Raw genomic sequence first — 20,220 nt, forward strand, 5'->3', positions numbered from 1 at the left:
TTTTAATGGAAAAGGGGAAAATAAAACAGTATCAGTGTCTGTTTTGATACCATAGCAGCAGAAAAAATATGCCCCAGTAGGGATGGTTACCAAGTTCAGTACTTCTATAGGTACCAACCGAATTCTGTCAGTACTCCCGAGTATCGATTGACATAAAATGAAATGGTACCATGTTTCTGTACCTTAATACAGTGTTTCCGAACCATTTTTCCTTGAAGCCCCCCTACATGTACCTAAGAAAAGTGCAGCCCCCCCAGGACCCAACAGAGAAGAAAAATTGATACACTACCTTCAACAATCAACATAGATTTTAATTGTTTCACTGATAAAACCCTAGAAAAAGCCTATGCCTGTTTTTCTCATCAAAAGACCTTTGTATAAACTACTTAATAACTGCTTCATCAAGTTTTTTGGTCAATATTTGCAAATCTAATTTTGCCAGTCCCAGAGCAGACAAAGCCTCGCACCCCTCCTAAGATCTTTGGCGACCCCCATGGGGGGGTCCCAGACCCCAGGTTGGGAACCAATGCCTTAATGCGCCCTTATGACTGGAAGAGAGTGGAGAAGTAGTCAATTTTCGATGCCGGACGTGAACGCTGCATTGCACACACAAGAGTAATGACAAGCAGCTTGCTGAATCAACAAAGCAAGCATCGCTGATAGGAAGAGGTAGAATGTATGGCTCCACTTTAAAATACGACACAGATTATGCTGCAATAATTGTGACGCGAAGTACAAGGCTTACCACGGCAATACTTCTAATCTGAGGAAGCAGTGTGATGATTAATGATTCAGATCAACTCCCACTGCTTCCTGCTCACTCACCCCCCTCCCTCTCTCTCTCTCTCTCTCTCTCTCTCTCTCTCTCTCTCGCACCGAATCCTCACTTTAAACACCGTCATTTGCCCGTTAATCATGTGGATATCAACCATGGAAAAATGCATCATAAAGGCATTTGTTTTCTTAGTCACCTCACAGACTTAACTAAGGCATGGTACGGATTGCCTAGTGTGAGTTCTTCCTAAAAGTTGCTCTCCAGCTTGGCACAGCTGGTGTCATATGAAACTCTCTGTCAGGATGCATAGATCCAGAGTGACTTTGAAGGAGACTCATCCTTGCTGCTTATTTTCATCGCAGAATAAAATAATTTGCCGCATCCTATGAAATGTTGCAATGAATACAAATAGAACGTAATGGACTCGGTGTGCAAGATTTGGGTGAGTGATGGCTCAGTTATTCTTCTGCTTGGATGGCTGCTCAATTGATTGAGTGTGGAGCGGGCTCTTCTCCTACCAGAGAAAGTTCACTTGCTAGTTTTGTTGAAAAGAACTGCATGAGGAAAGATGTGCAGCACATGTAGGTCCTGGTAGAAGAAGTAGTTTGTTTACTTTCATTTTTAGTTTGTAATATTTTAATTTGTAAAATATAATAGCTTTATTACCTGGAATCGGTACGATACTGAGACAAACAGACTCAGAAACGGTTTCTTTGCCAGAGCCATAACAACCCTAAACTCACACATTACTGATTCATAATATCTGTGAACCCACTGCATTTTGCAGTTATTTGTTACATTGCACTTCCTTTTGCAATATTGCCCTATTGTATCACATGATGTTGGTTGCACTGTGAAAGGAGCAGCTCTTTGCAGTTTTGTTATACTTTGTATGATGATAATAAAGGCTATTCTATTCTAATCTATACTGGTTCAGAAAAGAAAGATACCCATCCCTATGCCTTAGGCTACCAGTGCTGGGTAATTTATGTTTCTATTGTCAAAAACTGCCATGAAGCTCCTGCACACTGTCTAAACTGAACAAATACAGTTGCAATATTTCTGCATTTAGACAGTCTTGCTTCCTCTGCTTTTTGTCTGATCATAAGAGATGTAAAAGAAACTTTTGTGTCTTTTTTTAGACAACAAATGGATTTCAGACAACCTCTGATTTTAAACAGACCCTTATTGCTTTTTGTCAGTATTAGATCTGTTATTTAAAAGCTTAGAAACATTTTGATGCTGATTCCTCAATTAAAAATGTAGAATTTTTATTGTTTAAAATGTCAAACATGAAAGATTTGTGCATGGAAGAAAAGAATAAAAAGTTTTATGCAGTATCACAAAGTACTAAAGTATTGAAGGTTCTTTACATTATTGTAAATTAAACAATGACCTCACTTTTCTTCAAGTTTCCCTTAAAGCTGCTTTACAATTCTTTTATGGTTCAATTACCACCATATTCTGTCTGTCAGCCTCTTTATTTTAGTAGCAGTATTTCAATAGGATGACATCAAATTATAAAGAATGAAAGTCAATCATGTCTTTTAAAGATTAGTCATAGCTGTGACTCAAATGATCTCATATCAGAGAAATGTTGAGTTTTCTTGAAAGCTGCATCTAACAATTCTCTGATGTCTCTGTAGTAGGGGTGTGATGAGACTCTTATCTAACAAGACGAGACAAAATTTGGGCCCATGAGACGAGATGAGATTTTTCACTTTTTTTTAATTTTTGAAAAAAATACATGGGTGGATAACTTGTCCTTTATACATTTGAAAGTCAAAATTGCAAAGCATTCAGGTCCATTCAGAAATGTTTAATCTTAACTTCTCTTGTACTGAATAGACTATTGATGCTTGGACGCAGTTTATCTAACTTTGACTCAAACTGCACATTTTAAAGCTTTTTGAATCAAATCTCTCATTTTAAGTCTACATCTTTATTTTTCTATACTGTGCACTCATTCCTACAGTTACAATGATAATAAAAGCATTTAGATTATTATGAAAGAACTTTTAAAACAGTTTGTAACAGACCTTAATCTGAATCCATAAAATCAAACTATTTCTCATCCTCTTTGATTGCATCCATTTTTTTTAAAAACTCAAAAGAAATATTTCTTTCAATAACACATTTATTTTTTTAACAGTGATTTAGAGAAATAGATTATTTTATCGTTTTGTGGTCTTTTTTTCTCATGTGAGCTTTGACGGTGTTGGACATGACACACAGATAAGCGTGTGTGATAATGTGTGTGCACTGGTGAGCTAGCGTGTGTCTCTGCCTGCTGTCAGACAACAAACAGGGCACGTTTAACTGGAGCTAGAACTTCGGTTTTTGGAGCTAACAGTGGACTCTATGGTGCTCAGAGTTTGTTTTGCTAAGTTTACCGCTGCAGTAAATTGGCCTGTTGCGCTACTCATATTAAGCTGCTGATTGATGATACACACAGCCAACAGCTGATGGATGTGTGACTGACAGATGGGGAGAAGAGAAGGAGACATGACCAAGCAGCTACTGAATCAAAGTTACAAAGTCACAAATAGCAGCACTGTGAGCGAGTCTGTGCTCAAACACAAACTAAATAGATCGCAGAGACTGCATAGGTTTCCAGCAGCAGCATTTCATCATTTCGGATCATTATGATGAACCTATTATGCATTGATGGATCATGTGCGGCCCCAAGTAGCGCACGCGGATGAGGGGGCGGGGGTTGGAGGAGGGCTCTTGATGGGTTACGGAACAGCTCCGTTAATTCATTTGCTATTAAACCTACAATTTTAAAGTGACTATGGGAGCTTTATAATCTTTTTTTAACTTAGAGCTTTATACAGTTGAGTGACTTTAGTTTAAGCTGTCCACAACCATGAGCTAGTTTTGAGTCAGTCTTCTTGATATATGTTCAGAATTGATCAGTCAAATCATGTAGTGGTATGAAATGAGACTTGCTCTTAAAATTCCTTCAGAATAGTCATGAATATCTTGGTTGACAGCTTGTTTTTAAAGGCACTCATAATTTTGTTTAAGGTCCAAGTGTCAGGTATTCACAGCACATATAAGCCTTTAGTAGCTCCAGCACTACTGACCAGTCTCTTATTTGCAGGTTTGAGTGGTATCAGGAAAAACAGTCCATATGTAGAGCAACAGCAGGTGGAACACACTCTGCAGTAATGACACTGCAGCTTCCATCAAGGGTTATCTGACAGCGGTTAATTATCTCTACAAACGGATTTCTGATTTCAAGTGCAGATAAAAATGTGTTGTAGCGTGGCAAATAAGCTTGACACTGTGATGACAACTCTTTGAATGCATCAGAAGAAATCGATCTGACCTTTGTTCACAAATAACTTTTTAGTGACACTTGCTTGCTGTTGATCTGACAAGGCCATTTTTTTTAACATTTACTACTCTTTATCATCATGTTATTGCTGCAAACTTAAAATCTGTTAATCTCAAGTAAATAAAAAAGAGGTTCATTTTAGGGTTTGTTTCCCTGAATTAAACCAGAGTGAAGCCTCTGTGTAACTTACTATTTACATAGAAACTGAGACTCACCAGAAACAATGACAGCATTTACTTTTCAGACAAACCTGGTAAAGAGAATTTTACTTTGATCTAATCAGATGGTAGCTTCACCAATTGCTAACAACAGAGGAGCATAAAAAAGGAAGTCTTAGCTGTACCTAGCTTAGATGTTAGCCTCTGTTTCCAGGGCAGGCATTTGGTTTTGAAGTCACTTTGCAGAGTTGTAGGCCCTTGTTCAGTCCTTGACAAACTTTCTTAACTAAAAGCTGCCATGAACCACAAATGCTATTTGCACACTTTATTTGATTGTTTAAATTGTCAGGTTAAAGGTGATTCTGATATTTGAGATCTCACTCTCTACCTCTCTCTTTGACTCTGGCAGAGCATGTAGTGTTCTTTTGCACCTGAATGTTTCTTAAACTAATGTTTTTGGGTACAAATAAGATTGTTTTCCTTAGATCAGTACATTAACTTCACCACCACTGTAAGGTATGACAGAAAGCCTGTAAAATGAAGAGTAATTCATATATTTTTATTTTAAGTGCATTAACCACAATTTAGTCAAGTACACATTTCTTGGACCTTTCCTAATAGAATCAGTCCTTGTGAAATTTATACTAAGAAATTTAAACACTGCTGTTACAAAGCCGTGGCTGCCTCCATGTAGGGCAATGATTTACTTATGCATTATGATTTGAAATTCAAGCACAGATGCAGATTTAAAACCAGCTAGTATGTGAGAGTTCATGGTTATGAATAGTTATTGACAAAGGCAGGGACATATGGGTGTATTGGTGCAATGCACTTTTGTCATACAGGCTAAATTGTCACTGAAAATGTCACTGAAAAGTCCTGGATAATGATCTCTAGTTTAGTTCTCAACTTCAACTTTAAAAAGTCTCCCATGGACACGTGTTGCATAGCCCTTTGCTATCAAGACTAAAAGCAGTACATCTGGGACCTGTGCATGATTAAATGTCACGACATCAATGTTTCTGTGTGTCCATGTCAAATTAAAATAAATAAGATCAGTGAGAGCTGATGTGTCATTAACATAGGTTCTGCCAGGAAGTGTTCACCTGTATGCACCAAAGCCTACTTATAAGTGATTACCCAATACTTCTCAAGCTGCAAATGTATTTAAACAAAAAACAGAATACTCAACATATGGAAAATTAAAACTTCTAGAGTACAAATTCTACATTTTGATGATTCAAAATTAGATATTTATCATTATGATTGAAGTAAATGTGATTACAGTTTCAAACTGTGATCAATTTTATCTTCCATCCCGGCTGTCAGGATGATAAATCATGTATTTAAACTGTTGGAGCCATACAGCTCTGCTTTATTTCTTTAAAATTTTATTTTTTTATTTTTTTTGCTGCCAAGGTGTTTTTCCATTCATTCTATTACAATGCGAATGTCTCATTGCTCTAACTTGTATTTGCTGAGATAGCTCATCCATCACAGTTTGTGTAATGTCTGCTTTTTGGTCTATGTTACATAATGCAACACTGTGGAGACTTGTCAAATTGCTGCACTCAGAACAGCATTACCAAGAACAATTACACAAGTCTGACAACAATTGCAGACATGATGCTCACTCACAACTTTGGAACTGGCTGCTTTATCAATCCCCCCTCTCCTCCTCCTCCTCTTTCTCCTCCTCTCTGTTTCCCATGTGCAGGCGGACTGGTGAGGCTGCCCAGAGCACAAGAAGCAGGAAAGAGACAGCTTCCAGAGAGAGCATCAGAGTGAGGGAAGGAGAGAGAGGGAGTTTGGCCGAACATCCCTCAGGATGAAGAAAAGCAGCAGTGCACAGGGGGTTATACCAGGCGATGTAAGTACAGTATTGATTTCTTCAACCGTCCATCCATGCAGCAACAAATCCATCCATGCATTCATTACACAGCCACTCTTTGTTTCTCTTTCTCTGAAATCCTGCCTCTCGCCTCTAAAGTTTACCGCCTGGTTCTGCAGTTCGCACAGTTTCTGTAAATGTAACATTTGTCTTGCCTCTGTGTCAAACAAAAACACAATTAGCTCTTGTAGGAGCAAGGTGCAGCACTGTATGTCTGTGAGGTGGTCAGTGACTCATGAACAGATGACTGTACTGTACACAACAGACCGCTATCCAGCAGGACACACCGCAGAGACCAAGATGGTGTATATGTGAGTGTGTTGGAACAGAGTCTGAAGGACATTGTGTTGTGAGTGAGCTGACAGAACATGAACTGAGGACTGATGCATAGTTTAGAGGAAGGAGACAGAACAGGAAGAGGGGGTTAAAATAGAGTTCACAGCAGGAGATGTTCAGGGCTTTGACTGAATGGAAACATGGATGTGAGGAGGAAGAGCGGAGACCTAACTGAGAGGTCCATCTGTTTCACCACTTGCCTTTATAACCTAGGCAGCAGGACAGATCATTTACTCTGACATCGTCCAACAGGAACTCAAAGTTTTCCTGCTAAAGCTTACACCATTAACATCTAGATCTCCCTTCTTGTTAAAATTTATGATAAAGCAAAATGTTCAAAACCTGTTTAGTGGGGCTCATTTGTCACTTTTTAAAGAAGAAATGTGCATTACAACCCAGTATAATGGCCTGTGTTGTCAGGGATGATTAATAGTGACTTTGACTTAAATGCTAGCAGGGATTTTTTTAGGAGCGACAGACACATTTTTTAAAGGTTGGTGTCTCGTTTTAAGACAAAAACTTTTGAATAATATCACATAAAGTGCTCTCTCTACTTGTGCCATTGTTTTTGACAGCTTCTTTAGTGTTTAAAATGCTTTATATGTTTTTACCACCAATGACTGTGATTCCATTTGGGTTAGGCTGTTAAAATGAACACTGTTTTTTCATCAGACTTCTTTCTTGTTGTTTTATGTGACTGTAATTATTAACTTTTTCATTAAAGTAAATGAGGAAATTAAATAACAGATTTTATTATGTAGCAGGCTAAAGTAAAGTGAGTGGCAGCTATGTCTGCAACCCCTCAGGCTTTATTAAACAGCTTTGAAAGACACTGATTTATAAATGGAACTGCTCCATTACATGTTTTTTTTTATTTTAATCACCAGTTCTGTTTATTATGGAGAGGGGTGACCATACCATAAATTAAATTATTTATTAACCATAAATAATTCAGTGCCTGGTTAAAAGAAGCAGTGGACCCTGAAGGATCATACAATAACAACTTCTCTAAAGTTTGCAGCTTGTCTGTTTTTCTTAGAAAATGAATGAAAAATAAATCAAGAGAAATTGAGCCATGGTTGTTTTGATTGATGATGTGAGTTGCTGACTTTGACGTGACAATATATTCTGTTGTTTTACAAAGATAGTCAAACTACCTTCAATGCTACTCAGTTGTTAGTTCAATATCACACAAAGCCTTTTTGAGATGGTTTTTAAAGGTCCCTTGGTTAGGAATAAGGTAACTCATGATACAATATGATATGACACTCAACATGAGATGATATGACGCATCTTGCAATGGAACACACTGTTTGGCACTGGCAGAGAGAATTTGGTAAATTTTTTCATGGCCCCATCCCACATACTCAACTCTGCTGCTCATGCCACAAATCCATGCTCCTTACAAATGTGGCACCATTTAAAAGGGAAAGAAACATGGTTTCCAGTGATATAAGATTGATTGCCAAGAAGTAATGTAACAGAGAAATAATCTACTAAACACAAATGTCCTTACTTGTTGTGCTAGGTTTAATTTAGTGTCTGCCTGGAGTGTCATACTGGTGTATCTGTGATGATTCTAGTATCAGCTATAGTCTTTAAGTACAGAAGACACACAGACTTTGCATGCACTGTACTCAGTTCACTGACTGCTGATGATGGCAGACAACATTTTGAGTTTAGAAAAAAACAGAGAACTTTTGTTTTTGGTTCTTATCAATCAACACAGTTGTGGCAGCATTGCGTGCTTCAGATCACTTGACTAGCATTGTACATCCTGCCATGTGACATTGCAGATGTACATATCCCCACTGTGGTTGTTAAACAATATTGTTCAGCTGTAATGCAAATCTATTATAAAATGATAAATCACTATTATAAATACATAAGACTGAGGAAAGGCAAACAAAGAGGGGGAGTGAATGATAGCATATGAGGGCAACTCTAAAAAAAAATCAAGGTTATCACTTAATTTTCTTGGGGAAGAAAAAAGAAAATTTCGAGATGATAAAGTCATAAATCATACATTTACAAGAAACCAAACTCAGTATTTCGAGTGTAAAATGTGAATTTATTAGGAAAAACCCACATAATTTTCAGTTTAAGAAGTCATAAATGTACAAGAAAGATTTTGTAGTTAAAAAAATTTACAATTTACAAGAACCTAAACTGACCTTTTTTAAATCATAAAATTAAGAAAAGCCTATTGGGTGGAAGAAATTCTTAACAGTTTAAGCTGTTTGCTTGTACAAGTTCTGCTGATGAGGGCCTTATCAAATTATAAGTTATGCTAGAACTGAGCAATAAGGAAGTACTTGTGATTTTAGTTCAGAATCATCCCATTATCATTAGCATCCGGACTTAGATTAGAAAAATGCAGAAATGAGACTAATCAGATGAAAACAACACAATGACAGCATCTGGGGGACGACTCTTATCCAACCAGTGTCTTGAATCCAGTTTCTTGTAATTTACGTTTTTTTTTTTTTTTTTTATGTTGTAAGTTTTGACTTTATAAACTTGAAATTTTTGAGTTTTTGAGTTTGAGTTGTTTTTGAGTTAAGTTAAAATCTACAACTTTTTAAAATTTTAAAAATGGATTTTTTTTTTATTTATAACTGTTTAAACTCATAAGTTCTGAGTTTGGTTTATTGTAAATTGATATCTTGATAAACTAATTTTCTTAAAAATGAACAGATCCTTTTCATTTTTTTTCATGGTTCAAAGGGGCCCTAGTGTGCCTTTGTTGAAGTGCAAGGTAAAAGTCCTTAATTCGGGGCAATTTTGTTGTCAGTTTTCCCTCTTATCTTGACCAGTCTCCACATCTCTGTCCACTGTTATTTTTTATTGTCCTGTTCAATTTATCTTTAGCAGGTTAACCTGTGTTCACTTTACCATTATTCATTTCAGAAGAGCCCCCATGGCGAGCCATCATGTAGCTACAAAAGCTTAATCAGCAGGAAGATATGTTTAAAGGGTCGTGTTGTTTAAATAAAAATGTTGATATTTGGTACCAGGGACAGTAATTGTTTTATGGAGGTTGGGACAACAGAAAATTGCTGCATTGAAATTTATATAATTATATATTTTATATTTATTTTCTTGTATTAAGAAATGTTTAAAAAATAAATACAAATTTAAGAACTATGGTGCCAAACTTAAAAAAATGAAATATAAAAAAATAGAATAAATTAAAATAAAATAAAATCATAAAAGCTCCTATAATTGGGGGTAGAGCCCTGACAAAATAGTATTTGTGTATTGATGTATTTTTTCAAAGCTATTGAGTTAATTTTCAAGCCAAAGTTACCCCTCCTCATTTTATAGAAATGTTAAATGTGGACCTGGTAAGACATCCTTTATTCTCCACAACTCACACCCCGGGTTTCCATATCCCACCTTTCATTAAGACTCTATACCTCATTAATAATTGAACAATTTTGCCGTAGGATTCAATAATTCAGGCTCCTTACCAATCTTGTTAGAGCTTCACTCCCTCCTTTAAATCACTGTCTTCAAAAAGGTTTTTCGGAGGATTCCCAGAGAAGTAGACTAAGCTCGGCAGGCCAAAGAGACCAAAAAAGGTCTTTCATCTTCAGGAAAGAAACACCCAGTCTACCCCTTTAACACTAGCGCTACTCTACCTCCTTTTCACACTCATTGTTTTACCTTTCATCTCACATCCTGTCTTTTATGATTGTTTTCAGCCACATAAGATGGATTAAGGTTTCTGCATTTAAAGTATAAACATCCTGGTCCCAGTCCTGGTTTACAGACTGGCAAACATTCAAAAAAATAAGCGGTACTTCCTTGTCCAATAGCCATTCAGACCACAGACATAGAATTAATAAATAACTAGAATTACTTTCCAGTTTCAGAGATGCAATCAATGCACAATTGATCAACAACTTGGCAGTCAAACAGCTGTGACAGTGTGGCATATTGACAAGAAACTATTTTAGCTATCTGCCCATAACATTTATTTTTAAAGCAATTGTGTGAGTGGAAACAGTTACAGGAGGTAAAAAGTGTTGTGTTAATTTTCAACCTTTTCCACTGGACAGGAGGGAATCTGTCTTAAAGAGACAGGCACTATAAATCAGACAAATTGCATTTCCTAGAAGGAGCAGAAGAGTCAGCAGAGTGTTGTTTACAGACAATCAGAGGGGAGGACAGATTCACATCTCTGTCTGTTTTTTTTCTTCTTTGTTCACTCCATCTTCTTTCTTATCAGTGACTCTTCTTTCCCTGTTTCTTCCCCCATGCTAAAATGAATTCTCTTTTTATACTTGTACTTTGCTTCTTAGTTTGTATTGACTTTCCTTTAGTCTCTTTGACTGGTAGGATGAGGTAGGATGACTTAATTTTTGTCTGGCTGTTCTTTTTCTTAATTTTAAAATACTGTTGCTTTCTCTCATAATATATTCACCACTTATTTAACTATACTAATTACCTCTGCCAAGGAGGTTAAGCGATCGGGTGGGTTTGTTTGTTAGTTTGTTAGCAAAATAACTCAAAAAGTCATGGATTTTCATGAAATTTTCAGGAAATGTCAGAAATGGCATAAGGAAGAACTGATTAGATCTTGGGAGTGATCTGGATCACTGTCTGGATCCAGGAATTTTTTAAAGGATTCTGGTACTATTGGGAGATAGGTCTGCGCTGTCACCACTTTACACCAGGAGATGGCGGACATGAGTAACTTATCCGAAGTTTTGGAATTGAAGAGTTTGAAAGATGCACACCTGGTCAAGGAGACAAGTCAGGCGTAGCAGAGAGAGAGACAGTGAATTGTAGCAAGAATACTCACAATGCTGGGAGGAATAGAGGAATATTCACCCTCTGCCATGAACTTCAACATGTATTGAAGCCAGTGCTTTGCCTCACCGTGTCTCCACCCCACCGGGGAAGGGAGTAATCAGCGAATTAGATTTTGGGAGTGATCCGGATCACCGTCTGGATCCAGGAAAGTTTTTTAAAGGATTTTTCACTATTGGGAGATAGGGCTAATGGCGGAGGTCTGCGCTCTCTAAGTGCTTTTCTAGTTTCATGTTGTTTTTTTTTCCTCTCTACCTTTCATTTTTACAAGACATTTTGAAGTTTAAGACAGGATCTCTGTCCTGTTAAGAGACTGTTTGAATATCTTGGTGAAAAACAATGCATCCAAACAGAAATGTTATGTAGCTTACAAAAACAGTTTCTGTTGTGAACAGGTTTTCAAAGCTGTCTCTTTTGACATTTTATCAAGTTTCAGTAGATGCTTATTTAATATTTTGCAGCTGTTTGCAGAAACTGGAGTTTGATATCTCAGAACAGGTGATGGTCCATGTATTGTACCACTTTTAGGGTTGCAGGGGGCTAGAGCAAATTTTATCAATTTTTGGGCTAGAGATGGGATACACCCTTGACTGGTCACCAGTCAATCACAGGGCTGACATGTTAAAACAAACATCCACACTCAGATCAACAGCTATGGTCAATGTAGAGTGTCTAATCAACCTGAAGAGCATGTCTTTTGAATTTGAAATTGCGGCACAGAAAGTAAAACTAAGTTTGAGGTCTTTTCTGCACCAGAGGGCATTTCTATCTCTTTTCTATGTAGTGTCCCTCTTTTGCCACAATTCAGACCAAAAAATCTGCATTATTTTGTTTTTTTTATTTTTTCTGTTAACAATACTATGTTAAAAACAAATCCTACCTGGCAAAAGGCTTCTGCAACAGAATGCCGACAACTGGTGGTGGCAGTGGCGGAGGAGGTGCAAGGGGTGCCAAAGCCATATCCCAAGCCAAGCAAGGAGGCTGGACAAGGTGGGATGCCACTGAGAGGAGAAAGATCACATGGGCTGTTGCACAAGGAGTCCAATATGTTGAGCTTTCTCATCAGAGCCACATATGACATCCTTCTCTCACCCACAAACCTACCTCTTTGACTATGAGAGGATCTGACTTGTCCTCTATGCACAGCTCCAGCAACCCTGAAGCCCATTCTGGTTGGGTGTAAGAGGGAGGGGATTAACCACCAATGCCATGCCTCTCAAGAGCGGGAAGAGTAGCTTCACCACCATCCTACATCGAGGAAGGAGAAAAAGCAGCTGTCAGCTGTCACAGCCCTAGACTCATGCCTACTGAGCACAACCAGAGACTGGCAGATGCAAGCTGACCTGGACCAGAGACTCACTGTGCCATCAGAAATCACAGAAACCAATCTGTGACCAGATCTGGTCCTTTGGTCCAGTTCTTGTCTGTGTACCTACCTGATCGAGCTTACCGCCCTTTCGGGAGAATGCTGTGGAAGAGGCCTTTGAGCAACACAAGCAGCAGTACACCGACCTGGTAGTAGAGGCCAAGGAGCAAGACTGGAAGGACAAGGTGTGACCAGTGGGGGGTGTGTTGCAGAGGCTTTGTGGCCAGGTCCATCTCAAAGTTCCTGAAGGAGGTCAGCGTCTAAGTGCAGGCCCACAAGAAGGCAGTCAAGCCCCTGCCAATTCTGCATAAGAGAAGCAATCATTGGTTGTGGTAGAAACAGAAAGGTCCATTTTGGGCTCCAACAAGCTAACCATGAGACACACACCTAGGTCTGGACAGCCTGTGATGGGTCGCCTCGGCAGAGGGTGACTTGTGATCCTTGTCTTGTCATGTGGAGAGTTTTTATCTTTAATGACAGAGAGGTCAAACTGTGGGTTGATCTGCTCCCATCTCTCTCTCAGTTGCTATCAGCTCACTTTTATCCTCTCTGTTTGCATTCCTGATCCTCAACCATAGGAAACAACTGTTTTCCTGTTTACTAAAGCCTCACTCATCAATCTGTCCTCCCTCCCTTGTTCATTTGAGGCCTGTCTGAGTGTTTCATTTACACTTGGATGCAGCGAACATAAAGTGGAGGTTGATGTATGCAGATTGAGCTCTGGCAGCCTGCCTCTTTTTCCTCCGTACCCACACTTGTTTACAACCCATCATTACGGGGAAGAACGCTGCTGGAGCTGTCACATTCTCACAGACACACTAAACACACAATTTATATTCAGTGCAGGCTAATAAAAATGTCAATTGGTAGGTCAGCTGTAGAGGGACTGGAGAAGGTGTTGATCAAACAGTTTATTTTCTCTGTAGAGTCAAGCTTAAACATTAATATACTGTTTGTCACTTCATTAAATCAGAGATATTTGTACTCTGGCAGGTTGTTTGTTAAACAGATAAAGGCATATCTGAGCATGTGTGGGCTAAATCTTTTCCATTATGAATACTATAAATTTTGTTCCTACATTACATGATTAAGTTGTACTACTATGATTTATTTTTCTTTAAGAATCTTTTTTTTCTATTTTTGCCCTTTTTCCAGACTACTTGGTATCTAGCTTTACGTACTTTCCCCCCTCCCCTCCCTTTTCCTTGTATGTCTTTGTTTAGTTTTCTGTTTTTAAACTTAGTTTTTCAGTGCCACTTCTTTTAAAATGATCCATTTTTTCTGTTCATTATGATCTTAAGTTGTTTGGAAATGCTACTCAAACGAAGAGTACTTCTGTTCACACCTCATGACTGCAGCCTGTTCTCCAGATTAGACAAAAAACCTAAAATATTCACATTAGATTGGGCTTTTTACTTTTCTATCTGTGAGTCACTTTACTTTAGCACATCATATGCCTGTTGTTCTGCCTGCAGCACCCTAGTTTGCTGGCATACTAGATTTAGTTAATAATTTCTTGTGTGTTAAATTTTCATCAACACATTCTTCATGTTTTTTGTATTTTATGTATAGAGACTGATAAATGCTATTGTCACCCCTGATCTCATCCATTATTTCTTTTCCCCTCAGGAGATCAAGGATCCTCTTTCAGGACAGTTTTGTTCTGGCAGCACCCTCGGGGTTGAACTGTTCAAAGTCCACAGACGCTTTTCTGGAAACCTGCAGCTGCCTCCGTTGTCATGGCGACAGGCAGAAAAGGAGAGTCTCAGGGGCAGGTCTCCAACACCTGAGGAAGATCCAGCAACCCGGACCAGACCCACAAGTCTGCCCATTGTTTCTCTGCCGCGCATTGACATCACACACGCCGACCCCGACAGGTAGGGAGAGAAAATCAGTGGTCATTGATGTGACTGTCAGAGTGAAATTTTATTATGTTGCTGTTGGTCTTTTGCATTTTATGCTCTTAACATTTTTTCCCCTACACACTTAATGAGGTCCACTTTAAGCCCTCAACATTTTGAATGAAGCCCTAAATGTAAAATTCTTACCAGACTGTCTGTTTACCAACTCCTCTCACAGCTCCACTCGACTTAGGCTCTCTTTGCTCAGGAGTCACTTGATGTCTCTTACAGAAAAAAAAATGTCTCGATATCAGTTTCAGTATCAATATTGGAGAGAATGTGTTTGGAAATATTGGCGTATTCGAAAGGCAAAAAATACCATCCATACAAAAGGATATACAACTATCAAGAAAATAGACTTGTTATATTCTTGTTGAACCATGGTAGGGCCAAAGAGAAATGTATATTTTTAATGCAGATTTTTCAGTCCATCTTGAAGTTAAGTGTAGAAGGAGGCATGTATAGTGATTCCTTTAAATATAGGTTACACCACAGGTGCATCAAAAAAAGGGTTAGGGGCTTGATGGAGCATCAGTGAAGCCAAAGAGTAAAAAAAATGGGATATTATTAAAGCATCATAGCTTTTCCATAACCATACATAACTGTTTATCCCAATGGAAGTCTTTTGAGTCACTGTAGTGTGCTTGTTCTAGTCAGCCATCCTGACTTTAGAACAAGGTTTCACATTGAACAGTCAGTCATGTGTTTTCCCTTATCTTTCGTTGATATTACATTTCCAAATTATTTTTTACAAGTTTTAAAATATTGGAGCAGTATTATTTTTTTCGGAGAATTTGTGTTTTTAAACAGTTTTCCTCTGTTTTTATTCTTGTTGTTTTTATGTATTTTCTTAGGTATAAAAGTAACCCTGTGCCCTGAAGAACAGACATCAGATGTTCGGTAGTCATGCTGCTGTGAAGTGCGCCTCTTGTTTTGTCCACCCATGAGGCAGAACAGAGTGGGCTGCACTTCCACAGACAAATTACATAAAATTGACTAATAATGATGAGGACTACTTTTCTATGTTGAATGAGCTTCTTTTGAACCGGAGTGACTCACCTCACTAAACTACTGAAGATTAGAGTCTATCACCAGACCTGTATTGTCAGTGACTCTTTCTTTAGTCTCTTTCATCTCCACATTGCTCTCACTCTGGCTCTCTAATTTTTTAAAACATTATTTATGAAATAAGGCCAGGAGCAGGGAAACTTTTGTCCTGTTTACTGTTGGCCAACTCTTTCTCCCCTGCTATTTTAGATAAGAAAATCTGCATGTTCATGTAAAGGATGTTGTTTTGAATGTGTAATTTGTATCTTAGATACTGTAGAAAAGGAAAACAATCATAACCTATTACATGTAGTGTAAAATTTCTGAGTTTATATTTTGTGCAGTATGATTTTTTGGACCTGTTTTTATGCCATTGTTATTTTATTTAATCTTTGAGATTTTCTGTGACTTTTTGCCTTTATTTTGACTGGACAGCTAAGACAGGAAATATGAGGGATAATCTGACCCATCAGATGACTGTTTCATATATTTAGTCATCTGGGAAACCTCCCTTAGAAAGAGTTTGGAATGACAGGACTTTTCAGAAATTCACGGAAGGTTATTGGATGAACTTTCTGTCTGTCAATATTTATTATGGACCAACCAGACAAGACAAAATGAGTTAGTAGGCATGTGCAGCTCCCCATATGGAGTCTGGACGCTGGTGGTTGTGTTGAGAGATGCAGGATCCGATGAGGAGAAGACTTCTAAGAAATTGGCCCAGGAACCAATGAGGTGGTGTGGAGGAAGAGACTGAGGTATGCAGAATGAGATGAGCAGAAGACCTGTGAGGATCTGGACTAGATGCTGATTAACTGAATGGAGGTGGCTGGGGTGGAGGAGGGTTGCAGTGTTCGCACAGAACAACTGTTGCGAAAGAGAGTGACAGATTTCAAATCTGCATGATGATTGGACAAACGAGGCTGTGACTGAGTATTAAGGAGAGTGAATGCCCATAATCAGCTGATCACCAGAGGGGGAAGAGAGAAAGAATGGAAAACAGAAAACGAATGGGGACGAAAGAATGAGCACAATCTTCCTGTTTGAACTTTCGCTGAGCTCCATTTTGGCAGGCAGGCGTTGTCATAGTTTATGAATGATGGAGCTTGTTGGTGGATAAAATGCATGCCGAGGCCAGTCAGGAGAAGTGTAAAAACCTCTGCACCCACCCCTTCAGTGTGGTACCTCCTCCTTCAATAAAGAAATGCTGTCCAGATCTAATTAAAAAAAAAGTCTGCACTCATAGCTTCACCCAGGTTGGCTAACCCAGGTAATTGCTGTTGGCTTGCAATACAACTAAACCACGTGGCTACTGCCTCTTTCTCCTCGAATCACACATGATTTGTCTGGTCTGTTCTCAGATTGGTTACAGTAGTTTTAGACTGAAGTTTTACAAGATTGATCTGTCTGATGGCAGACATGGAATCTGGCCAATTTATCTGCTTTGCAAGGGTAGCAACATAATTTATATGTTGCACTGGACAGGCTTGATAATTAATTCATAATTTTTTAACCCTACATTTCCGGATTGGCAACATTTTTGAACACTAGAGGTTGCCATTTGGGTTGTACTTACTGCAAAAAAAAAAACAAAACAAAACAAACTAACCAAAAAGAACAAATGTGATTTATTTTTAGGCCAAAATTCAAGAAGTTTTACAAGACAGCTTCTGTTAATCTTATTGCCGTCCTGTGTAAGGAGCATGCTGCTATAGTTTGAATGTTTTAAGTCTGATTAAGGGTGCAAGATTATGAAAATATTTAGTCTTTAAACGTCTCTTGTTTAGATTTCTAATTGTACAAACTGATCAGAGATTAACCAGTCCATCTCTTTTTCCTCTGTTTGCACACTGATGATAATGTGAGGTTCTGGTTCTTGTCAGACTCACAGACATCGTCCAGTCATTCTTTCAAGATTTCTTTTAGTCTGCCAAAACAACTGTTACACCAACTTATGTTTACTGTTGTGGATGTATAATATGTAAATGCTGTCATAGTGTTTAATAAACAGTGTTTTGCTTATGATGTACTGTCTGACAGATTCAGGACATTAATATTATTTTAGGTCAGTCATATGGGGCTCTTTCATTACAAGGGGCAGCTCGGCTCGACTTGTTTTACACGGCACGGCAGTCCAGCGTGGCAGGGATTTTGCTTTACATTAAAGCTAAGCTACCCATTTGTGGGCGTGTCTAGAGCTGATGATGCAGCCTTCTGAACCCTCCTCGATGTCATCCTTAGTCTGATATCTGTCTGATCTAAATGATTTCACAGTGTATTAAAGCAAAAATCAAACTGTAGATGGACAGCACCTCGCGCCACTCTCTTTTCATGCTTTCTCATTCTCTCACTCTATTTCCACGATCAATGAACAAACAAAATTCCCTCTTATCAAAAAGAGAGAATTTTCTAGAATTCATTTGTCTTTAAGAAGGGGAAAGGGTTAAATTTTTATTATTAGTAGGTAAAGAAAAAGTTGTAATCCTCTGTGCCTGGTCCTGATTTCTTGTCAGTGTGAGACTCCAGCCGTGCACAACTATCGTTCCGTAGTATGAGCACAAAAATCTGAAGTTTTTGTCTTGTGTCAGAAACGTTTCAGTCACACAGTGAATGCTGACATTAGACCACCACTGTTAGGGAGGATTAGCGCAGCTGAAAGTCACAGTGGAAAAGCACCATTATATTTTTACTGTCCTGTCTGTCTGAAATTAATGATAATTTAGGGCTTTTGGACCTTTTAAACAAGATGATTATTCCATCTAATTACCAGCCAGTGTTGACCATTATGTTTTCAGGAACGATTTCCTTCAGTTTTCTGCTCTACTGCAGTAAAAGTTCCTCCTCTATGTGTCTTCATCCAGATTAGGGATGCACAATTAGTCAGTTGCAATCACAATATCAGGCTGTGCAATAACAAAGACATACAAGGATGCGATTATTTTGTACTATGTTGAACTTGAAAGGTTTAAATAATGATTGCAAAAGGCCCTAAGTTTATAGTAGTGACACAGAAGGGCTTTGCAGAAGTACCCTTATTTTTGATAAAGGAAAACACTTTAATTTTTTTGAAAATATTAAGTTGTTTTGAAAGCATTTTTTAAATGCTACAATATTAGTAAATTTGGAGTTGGGAAAACAATTATTATTCTCTGCAGTTTCCTTGAGAACCAAGCAAATAGAGTCGTGATACATTTTATATATCATATGGTCATCGCAACATGCAGTATTTTGTCAGACATTATTTCCAAATTGTGCAGCACTAATCCAGATCACCATCCTCAAAGAACTATATTTTTAACCGCTTGCTTTTATAAATCTCCTTAATTCTCCATAGTGATATTTAGTACCTGATCAAATAATATTAAAATCCTTGAGTTGCTTTGACCACTAACTAACCTAGTAAAACATGAGATGCTCAAGGGTTAAATGATGAATACTAAAAGGAATGAAAAAAAGAAATAGATTTTTTTTAATTCTGGCTTCTTTTTTTGTAACTTGCACCGTTTCTTTTAAACTAATTTTAGAATTTTATGCTGACATTTCCAAATGTTTAATAAATATGCTTTGACCTGAGATTCCCATGCAAGGAAAAATAGTCTTTCCCTAGCCCTGCTCTGGTTAATGTTTATACATTACAAAATTAACCACACTAGTGTTAGTTAAGTTGAGAAATTAAAAATCATGTGGATTTCTCCTTCAGTAACAGACTTTTCTGGTGTAAAAGCTCTAATGGGACATCACAGGTGGTGGAGGGAGGGGCAGAGCAGGATGATAAACGCACAGACTAATCTTCATGGTTTAATATCAGACGGAAAAAGGGACAGGCGGTCAGATAAACAAAGCGAGTGCTGCAGCAGTCCAGAGCTGCCTGGTTTTCCTGCCAAGCGGACTATATTCCAGCACATGTCCTGTGCCTGGTCACAGAGACTGTCGGTCAGAGTGCGTTTGTATGTGCATGAGCGAGCAGCCAAAACATTGGTGTGTTTTTGTCGCCTGATGAGGAGACGAAAGGGAGAGAAGAATGCCTCGGAGGTCCCCAAGGTGCAGAGCTGGGCACTTTGACTTCAGCGAGGAAGTGGTGAATAGAGAACACCTTTCAGCTCCCAGGTGATAATTTAACACTGTGTTTTGTGTCATTTCTGTTTTTCTGTATTTCAAAGCTTTTTTCAGCAAAGACATGAATAGACAATGTTATTCTTTGTTTTAAGCCCCACTGGTTTCAGCTTTCTTTAACTATATCTAGATTTTAATAGCTATGTGAATGATAGTTGTATTTTTGAGCAATACTTTTAAAAAATGGTTCCAAAGGTGACAATAAGAGTGAGTTATATCTGATGTTTGGTACTTCCTGAACATCAGGCTTCACAGAAATGCTTCGCTGTTGACATCCAGCGGTTCCTGCCTACGACAGATTAAGAGATTAGATTCTAGGTAAAGCATGTTGTTAATGTTGTGAAGTTGGGATTTGAATGACGCAGAGTGAAACGCTGATGACGTTTATGGCTCTGCATGTGTGTAATCAGAGTCTGAACATTTTCCATTAATCTGAGCTCTTCTGGCAGAGGTGTGGAGCTGAGAGTGTCTC

General features: G+C 38.3%; 1 protein-coding gene across 5 annotated transcripts in view; it reads left to right on the forward strand.

Moving 5' to 3' along the window:
* Positions 1-20,220, forward strand: part of LOC121519628 (cAMP-specific 3',5'-cyclic phosphodiesterase 4B-like) — a 92,263-nt gene that overhangs the window by 25,052 nt on the left and 46,991 nt on the right. For 4 of the 5 annotated variants that reach the window (XM_041802413.1, XM_041802415.1, XM_041802412.1 and 1 more), the window contains 2 exons: positions 5,994-6,146; positions 14,317-14,564. In XM_041802413.1, coding sequence (XP_041658347.1) covers positions 6,105-6,146; positions 14,317-14,564 — 290 coding nt within the window. In that variant the 5' untranslated portion in view covers positions 5,994-6,104. Of the gene's footprint in view, positions 1-5,993; positions 6,147-14,316; positions 14,565-19,490; positions 19,743-20,220 lie in introns of those variants that run through there. The other variant, XM_041802416.1, reaches the window with a different exon arrangement.

Source organism: Cheilinus undulatus, linkage group 13, assembly GCF_018320785.1.
Source record: "Cheilinus undulatus linkage group 13, ASM1832078v1, whole genome shotgun sequence".
Lineage (NCBI taxonomy): Eukaryota > Metazoa > Chordata > Actinopteri > Labriformes > Labridae > Cheilinus > Cheilinus undulatus.